The sequence below is a fragment of the Aegilops tauschii genome, chromosome 1, assembly GCF_002575655.3.
Source record: "Aegilops tauschii subsp. strangulata cultivar AL8/78 chromosome 1, Aet v6.0, whole genome shotgun sequence".
Lineage (NCBI taxonomy): Eukaryota > Viridiplantae > Streptophyta > Magnoliopsida > Poales > Poaceae > Aegilops > Aegilops tauschii.
In genome coordinates, this window is record NC_053035.3 from 502,604,787 (window position 1) to 502,614,438 (window position 9,652).

Consider the following 9,652-nt stretch of genomic DNA (forward strand, 5'->3'; position numbering starts at 1 on the left):
TTACGGGAATTCGTATTGGGCCTTAATGGGCCATACGGGAAAGGAGAGAAAGGCCCCAAAGGGTGGCCGCACCCCTCCCCATGGACTAGTCCGAATTGGACTAGGGAGGGGGGGCGCCCCCTTCCTTCTTTCTCCTTCTCCCTTCCCTTCTCCTATTCCAACAAGGAAAGGAGGAGTCCTACTCCCGGTGGGAGTAGGACTCCCCCCTTGGCGCGCCCTCCTCCTTGGCCGGCGGCCTCCCCCTTTCTCCTTTATATACGGGGGCAAGGGGGCACCCCATTGACACACAATTGATCATTGAGCTCTTAGCCGTGTGCGGTGCCCCCCTCCACCATATTACACCTCGATAATATCGTAGCGGTGCTTAGGCGAAGCCCTGCGTCGGTAGAACATCATCATCGTCACCACGCCGTCGTGCTGACGAAACTCTCCCTCAACACTCGGCTGGATCGGAGTTCGAGGGACGTCATCGAGCTGAACGTGTGCTGAACTCGGAGGTGCCGTGCATTCGGTACTTGATCGGTCGGATCGTGAAGACGTACGACTACATCAACCGCGTTGTGTTAACACTTCCGCTTTCGGTCTACGAGGGTACGTGGACAACACTCTCCCCTCTCGTTGCTATGCATCACCATGATCTTGCGTGTGCGTAGGAATTTTTTTTAAATTACTACGTTCCCCAAAAGTCAGGCGGGTCACGAATGGCACCCCGACGAAGTCAGCACGTGGCGGAATTATGTCCCATAGGTTGCACACTTCCTCCTCGCTCAGCCTCATTCTTTGAGCTAAGATGGCTTCATCAAGTGGGTCCTCATCATCTTGATCATCTTCCTCCTTGTGGACATAAATGACGGCTAGCTTGGGTCTTTCTGCTCTGAAGGAGAAGCTGATCAACTCACCACCAGTGATACCCATGTGGGTGATGAAACGGACCCATCCATCTCCTCCCATCTGCGACATATTTCGTCCTTTCTCGACCTCCATAGTGTAGGGCCCCCCAGGAGCCTCAAAGGTCACAGTGTCTCCGGTCAGCTTGTTGAATTCCAACCAAACATTGCATGGGACGATCTATGTACAAAAAGCAAAATGATATATACACGATGCATTAATGCCAATAACACTAAAAACAAAATAGTGGTTACAAGTTTCATATAAATTTGTTACGCCGCTTGAAGAAAACTAGACTGGAAGTATATGCCGAAGAGCGTGCTAGTTGCAAGGCTGCTGGCACACATTGACTTGCACAGTCGACATGGTGGTGGTGGTGGTGGCGCCATTTCCCTAAAGCAATATGATTAAAGGATTAACAATCCACTTCATAGAAAAAATAGTAGCATGTGCTATTTTTGGTTCTTCTTCAGTTATATTTTCATAGTGGAACCTGATCCCAAAAAGTAAACATAAAGTTCTCAACTAACACCTTCATAGTGGACAATCTTTGATGTTTATCTTGTGCATATAAACAAAACAAAATTATAATCCTAAGATCTCTAGATGAAGAGATTCTTCCGCGAGAAGCAATTTGATGGACAATTATAATCCTAAGATCTACTAACATATAAGATGATATGTGATACTAATTAATAGTAGGATCTAGAGATGCTAGAATTAACCCAATTAATCCATATGCGAAGAATTGCATAGCTACAAAAGCATCAAAAAACAACTATTGTGAGAAACACAAAAAACCACAACCAAAGCAGTAGACACGGAATCATCGAACTACTACACTAGAGGTGGATGCATCTCGATCGGTAGGCTACACTACTACACTAGAGCAGCGCGGCTAGGGTTCTGGCTACACTACTACACTAAAGCATAATAAAGTGAATAATGACAGAAAAAGTGACCTTTATTTTGCCTGAATGTCGTCTCACTCCCGTCGCGACAAATCTCGAGCACTCGATATGTCCAACTTTCTAGCACAAGTCATGCCAAAATTCACGGAAAATTTCGGCATGACCTTTGCTAGAAAGTGCACAATCACGAAGATGCAGCCATCAAAGCAACATAAGCTAATTTTCATTTTCATTTATCATCATTTTCAAAAACCTCAAAATGGGCAGCAACATAAGCTAATTTTCATTTATCATCATTTTCATTTGTCATCATTTTCATTTATCATCATTTTCAAAAACATAAGCTAATTTGTTCAGAGAGAGAGAGAGAGAGGGAGGGAGGGAGGGAGGGAGACCTGCGTCGGGGGAGCGGCGGGACCGGGGGGGAGGGGCCGGGCCAAGGGGCACCACAGGGGGAGGGGGTGACGGGCGGCGTCGGGGTCGGGGCTGAGGTCGAGTCCGGCGTCAGCGGCGGCATGGGTGGTGCGGTGTCGAGGTTGGAGCTGAGGTCGAGTCCGGCGGCGGCGTGGGTGGTGTGCCATCGAGGTTGGGGCTGAGGTCGAGTCCGACGGCGGCATGGGTGCTGCGGCGTCGGCGGTGGCGTGGGAGAAAAGGGGATCGATCGACGACGAGCGAGACTGTAGAGAGGAAAGAGATAGGAGCTCTCGAGCGAGAGTGTAGGCAACTTAGCTATAGCGCGGGGTGACATAATGCGCTATAGCTAAGTTAGCTATAGCGCGGTGCAGCAAAACGCGCTATAGCTAACTTAGCTATAGCGCGGTGCAGCAAAACGCGCTATAGCTAACTTAGCTATAGCGCTGCCCAGCACAAACATGGCTACTGCTAACTTTTTTCTTTTTCTTTTTCTTTCATTTCATATTCCACAAACTTCCTTCCTTTTTATTTTTATTTTTCTTTCATTTCATTTTCCACAACTTATTAGTTCCATTTTCTTTTTCTTTCATTTCATTTTGCAAAACTTCCTTTCTTTTTCTTTTTCTTTCATTTGCACTTTTCTTTTTCTACAGCTAGTGTTGCACTACCTATAGCGCGGTCTAGAAAAAACACGCTACTGGTAAAATGTTATACAAAGAAAAAATAGCAGTAGCGCGTTTATCTAAACAAGCGCTATAGATCCCAAAATAACAGTAGCGCCTGTTGGACGACCAGCGCTGCTAATATTTATTGATCAGGGGGGTGTGGCGGGTTACACTTAGCAGTAGCGTGGGGCTAGATAACAAGCGCTGCTGCTAACAGATACCAGTAGCGCTCTTTCTAGCCAGCGCTACTACTAGCTACTAGTAGCGTGGGGTCATAAACAAACGCTACTGGTAAACTTCTGTCTATAAGCATTTTCCTAGTAGTGTGTAGACATGGGACTTCAACTTCATTAGCAGTAGCAGTGGCAAATCTAGAGAGTCTCTGTTTGCGTCGGTCCGGAGGACCACCAACATCCCCTAACTTACTCTTTTCCTTCCTATTTTCTGATATTGCCTTATGAAGTCAAAACCAAAAGAAGATGAATAAAATTAGCTCTGCATAACTGGTTGATGCATGGTACAGACGAACACTACTTTGATGTAAGGCAAGCGCAGGATAGGAGGATGGAATATATGCAAAAAAAGACAGCATTGCATATTCAGACGTACGATAGGAGGATGGAATATGTATGAAAAACAGTAAGCAGAAGGCATTTCAACAAAATTAGAAGAAATGAAAGCTAGGCACCATATGAACATGCAACCAATATCACTCTATCAGGTAAAAAGTGTCTCGTCGTAAGTGCCATTTCAAGAAATAGGAAGTAGTACAAGCTAGAAGGCATTGCAAGATGCAACCTACATCACACTCCCAAGTTAAATGTGTCTTATGGGTAAGTGATCATTGTAGGTATAAGTTGTAAGCTACGCAGATGCAATTCAACAAAATCAAAAGCAATACAAACTAGACATCATACGGAACACGCAACCACATATAACAGTTCCAAGTTAGAGCGAGCACCTGTGATGGTGGAGTAGGGGAGATGTGGTATGTTCTAGAAACAAGAACATGTGTCATATTCACAGGCATTATGTGTAAAGTAAGCAGATGCAATTCAACAAAGTTAGAAGCAATACAAGCTAGACATCATACGCAACATGCAACCACATATAATAGTGCCAAGTTAGAGCAAGCACCTGTGATGGTGGAGTAGGGGAGATGTGCTCATCATCTACACATCTACGTTGACTGTCCAACCTTGTGTTGTCTTGCGAATCTTGTTGGTAGGATGGCGGAGTAGAATCTGTAGAGACCCTCTGTTTGAGTTGCTCCGAAGGACCACCATCATCCACTGCCGGACTAATTTCCTTCAGCTGTATTGATTTTGCATTGTGAAGTCAAACCGATAAGAAAAAGTAATAAAATTTGCTCTTCAGAACTCATTCATGCATGATACTGACGAACACTACTCGGATGAATGGCAAACACATGACACGAGGATGGAATATGTACAAAAAACAGGACGACGTGACATATTCACACCTATGATGTGGTAACTAAGCAGAAGGCATTTCAACAAATTAGAAGCACTGCAAGCTAGACACCATATGAAAGGTGCAACCAATATCACTCTGCCAAGTTCAAACTGTCTCGCGTTTCAACAAATTAGAAGCAGTACATGCTAGAAATCATATGCAAGACACAACCAATATCACAGTGGCGACTTAAAGGTGCCTTATCATAAGTGACTGATGCGGGATATGCAAGAACAGTAGTCTGATGTAAGAACATGGTGTGATCAGATATAGTATGTTCTAGAAACAGGAACACGTGCCATATTCACAGGCATTATGTGTAAAGTAAGCAGATGCAATTCAACAAAGTTAGAAGCAATACAAGATAGACATCATACGCAACATGCAACCACATATAATCGTGCCAAGTTAGAGCAAGCACCTGTGATGGTGGAGTAGGGGAGATGTGCTCATCATCTACACAGCTACGTTGACTGTCTAGCCTCGCGTTGTCTTGCGAATCTTGTTGGGAGGATGGCGGAGTAGAATCTGTAGAGACCCCCCGTTTCATTTGCTCTGAAGGACCACCATCATCCAATGCCTTACCAATTTCCTTCCGCTTTATTGATTTTGCATTGTGAGGTCAAACCGACAAGAAAAAGCAATAAAATTCGCTCTTCAGAACTCATTCATGCATGATACTGACGAACACTACTCTGATGAAAGGCAAAGTCATGATACGAGGATGGAATATGTACGAAAAACTGGACGGCTTGACATATTCATGTAGGAGATATGCCCTAGAGGCATTAACATCAGTTATTTAGTATCTCCGAGTTTGTAATGAATGTTTAGCTTCCATGCTATAACTACAATGATTCTCGAGTCTGCAATATCCACGAGGCTCGGAGGGAAACTCATGTGCACGTGTGGCACCTAAACGGTAATATGTGTTCCTAGTCTTGCCTCTAAGACTGGCTCAAGTATTGCATGATGATCATGTTTTCCTGATCATGGGCATGTCGATGCTGGCAATTTTGAGGGCACGATGTTAGTAGAACACTTGTGTTGAATCGACCCAAATTAATGTTATGCTATGAGATATTTTCGTCGCAAGTTAATAACACAGAGATGGTTAATGTTTGCATGATTCCTTAGACCATAAGAGTATTGAGTTTCTTCATGCTTGCTTCATGAACTTTGGGGTTTGTTAAATGTCATCCGTAAATGGGTGGCTATTACGGCGGCTTACGGGTTCATGGAAAAGTATGTCAAGTAACTTGATAGCTCAAGATTGGGATTTGCTCCTCTGACGATGGAGAGATATCTCTGGGCCCTCTCGGTGTTACGGTATCCATCATCGTCTGGCCAGACACTTTGTGATTTGATCACCGAGATGCCGGAACACGGTAACGAGAAAAGAGAACAATACCGGTAACGAGGTAACTGGCATAGTGGACAAGTTGTTGATCCACGGGAATGCCAACATGTCTCACCTCGGGTATTTGTAACATATCGCAAAGCAACAGGAATAGCACACGGCAATTGGAGGTTCACTCGAATATTCATTCGTGTGGGTATAGGGGTCAATATGGGTGTCCACGGCTCCGATGTTGATCATTGATCGGAAAGAGTTCCGATCATGTATATACTTCACCGAACCTATAGGGTCACACGCTTAAGGGTCATCTATCTACTGAATACTAGACAGGGAGTCTGAGAGCAATTCGTCGGAAAAGTTTCGGAGACGACGGGAAAAGTTCCTCAGAGACTACCGAAATTGTTTTGGAGAAAAACGAAAATGTTTTTAATTTAAACCACCATGCCGAAAATGTTTTGGAACATGTCCAGAATAATTTTAGAGGGTGCTGGAAATGTTCTGGGACCTTTCGAAATTTTTCAGAAGAAATAGTCGCGGAAAACATCTTGTCCCAGCGTGAGGGGACAAGATCCCACGAATCGTGGGAGCTGTTTTGGGGCGCCCCCCTTGAGGGGGCAGCCCCTTGTGGCTGGACAAAGGTGTTGGGGGCCCCATGGTGGGGGGGGAGCCCCCACAAATGGTGGAAAGTGTTGGGAGATGGTGGAACCCCATGTGGGAACACCATGGACAAGGGAACATGTTTTCTCCATGTTTGGTGGGAACATGTTTTCCTTATTTGGTGGGTGCATGTTTAGTGGGCTGAAATTTCGGCCCCCCTCCACCCCTTCCACCACTATATAAGGAGGTGGAGAGGTGCTCTCCAACCCACTCCAACTCTCTCACAAATGCCATGCATGATCTGGCTTTCTTCTCTCCCTCCCACGAAATAGTTTCGTAGAGCCGAAAGGCTGTCTGGGTTTCGGTGGGAACTAGTTCTGGACAGCGAAGCCCTGCCAGATAGCTGACACTGTATGTGTGCAATCCCATAGAGAGGTTGTAGGTTCGATCTTTTGCCCGAGGGGTTGTTCGAGTGTCCTCCCGAAGGGTTGTCCGAGTCTCCGTTCAAGTTTCGAGGGTCCTCCCGAAGTGCTGTCCGTGACATCGTCCGGGGGACTGTCCGACCGCCTCTCGAAGGGCTGTCCGGCAAGGGAGTACATCCTCGCGGTTGGGAGGTTGTAAATCCTAGCTGCGGGGATCTGCACCAACGATCTCCTCCGACACTTCTTCCGCTTCGCTTCGAGTCGGTACAGATCAGATCAAACCTTGTATGCAGTCTCCATAGTGATCCTGGGCGTGCTCATAGTACCAAAATTTTTGTTTTTCTGTTGCGTTCCCCTACAGTGGCATCATCAGCCGTGCTATGCGTAGATGTAGGTTACGATCTAGAATACATGGAGATGTATGGTTATTGCATAATATAATTTTGGAGTAGATGAGATCTATTGCTGAAAATTATTTATGCGGGTGGCAGATGAAATCTGTTACCCGATGTTCCTGTTGCTTCCCTTGAATTTGCGTACTCCTAATCTTGACGGCATGATGGAATCTCACAAAGTTCTGGCAATCCGCGATCCTTTCATGCTGCTCCTGAGTATGCTGATTGACAGATCAACGAAGTGCTAACAGTTCTTTGGGTTCCACCATAGTTAAAGAAAGATGGATGTTTCGTAGACAAAAGGGCAATGTAGATATGATCTGCACGGGGGTCATGCGTATGACAAAGTTTAGTATGGGGTTCGAGATTTTATTATCTCGTGCTTCATACACCCCGCAAAATTAATCTAGCGACTTGAATAATCATACTTGATGATAAACGTTGGAAGCTGCGATTTAACTCAAAACCTTAGAAGCCACATAAAATAAAATTTTGCATAAACCAATTAGAGGCGTCTAACTTGGTTCTGCAGGATGGCATATGATGTGGTATAGCAGTGCTCATATTAATTCGATTATGTATTGGATGACTATATGATGTGAATTTATTAACATGACCTATGTGTCATGATTCGACATAATGGCTGGAGCCATATGATTGCACTTTAATGACCTGCGTGTCAACCTTATGTGATGCACTTATTTTATTAGCTATCGAGATAGTAATATTATTCGGTGCATAGACAAGGTGGTGGCAATCATCGTGAAGGTGAACACCGACGCGAATGCCGAAGACGAAGAAATACTTGACTTCTCCGTCAGAAGGGGCTATACCATATCATGCTATTTTGAATTGCCTGAGATGTTTATCCCTCTTGATGCACCCTTCTTGATTGTGCGGTAGTCGCTTTTATTAGGGTGATCTCTCACTTAAAATATCAAAGTAGTTAGTGTTCACCCAAGTATAGCACCGTCTGAAATTCGTATCCTTTCGGGGTGCGCCATGTACACATGAGCACGAACGAATCGAGAGGAATGAGGCGGGTGAGGTCAGACCTTGTAGCAAGATCACTTGGTTGTCTTTGACGTTCAGGCAGGAGAGTCCTGAGCTTGGAACACGCCCATCGAAAGATGAACAAGAATCACATAAGAGATGTGATCGACAAGTTGGCCTACCGACTGAAATTCATGTCATCAGTGATGAACCCGTCAATGGCATTGAATTGAAATGCGTATCTTGAATCACTCACAATCAATTTTGAGAGATATTGATTTGAGTGGGAGCACACTTTAGAATAAAATTGTTTATTCACTAGTGCAAATATCATTATGAACAAAGTCTAAGTGAAACTTGTGTTTTCCGTTGTAGATCAAATGGCTCACAACAACGCGTTCAACTTAGGCCCGATGTTAGAGAAAGAGAAGTTAGCTACAACTGGGAAAAACTATGCGGACTGGGTCCGCAACCTGAGGATTGTCCTCAGGAGCGCTAAGAAATTGTATGTGCTTGAAACCACTCTTCCAGCTGAACCGGCGGCAGGAGCCCCGGTAAATGAACAAAATGTCTGGGCCACTAAGGATGATGATCACAACTTAGTGCAGTGCCTCATGCTAGCTTGCATGAGTCCACAGCTTCAAAAACGTTTTGAATTCCATAAACCCCATGATATGATCCGGGAATTGGATGCTCTGTACAAGGAAACCGCAAAGTCTGAACGATTTGATATCATGAAGGCTTTGATGGAATGCAAGATGGTTGAGGGTAGTTCAGTTGGCGAACACGTGGTCAAAATGATTGGCTATGCTCAAAGGCTTAAAACCCTGGAATTTCCACTTCCACCTGGCCATATGATGGACATGTTGCTTTCTTCACTCCCCCCGTCTTACGACGGTTTTGTCACGAACTACACATGAGTGGGATGGAGAAGGCACCGGAAGAGATGCTCGCCATGCTGAAAACTGCGGAAGGAGGACTGCGCAAAAATCACAAGCAAGTGTTGCTTGTGAATAAAACCGCCAGTTTCAAAAAGAAAGGCAAGCCAAAGAAGGGCAAGGGCGCCGGTAAGACCGGCTCCCAAAGCAACTCTAAGGGCGGAGCCAAGAGTGAAACTGAGTGCTTCTACTGCAAGGGCACAGGACACTGGAAGAGAAACTGCAAGAAGTATCTCGAAGATAACAAGTCCGGGAACACTGGAAAAGGTATAACTGTTATACAAGTTAATGTCATTGACGTTTTGCTTGCTAGCGAAAATTCTAAGTCTTGGGTATTTGATACCGGACCAGTTGCTCACATTTGCAACCCGATACAGGGACTTCAGAAGGTGCGCAGGCTGGCAAAGAATGAAGTCGTTATGCGTGTCGGGAACGGTGCTGGGATCGCCGCTCAATCCGTCGGCATTATGCCTCTACGTCTCCCTTCAGGATTTATTTTAGAACTAAGTAACTGTTATTTTGTTCCGGCATTGTGTAGAAACATTATCTTCGGATCATGTTTAGTATGCGATGGGTATTTGTACAAATCTGAG

The 9,652-nt window shown here is 45.0% G+C and overlaps 1 protein-coding gene across 1 annotated transcript; it reads left to right on the plus strand.

Moving 5' to 3' along the window:
• Positions 1–8,534: 8,534 nt before the first annotated feature.
• LOC141039220 (uncharacterized) lies at positions 8,535–9,041 on the plus strand. The gene has a single exon (XM_073506555.1). It carries the CDS (start codon positions 8,535–8,537, stop codon positions 9,039–9,041), a length of 507 nt encoding a protein of 168 aa, XP_073362656.1.
• Positions 9,042–9,652: the final 611 nt, after the last annotated feature.

Coding starts and splice junctions, on each gene's coding strand:
- LOC141039220 (XM_073506555.1), top strand. CDS start 8,535: ATGTTAGAGAAAGAGAAGTTAGCTACAACTGGGAAAAACTATGCGGAC.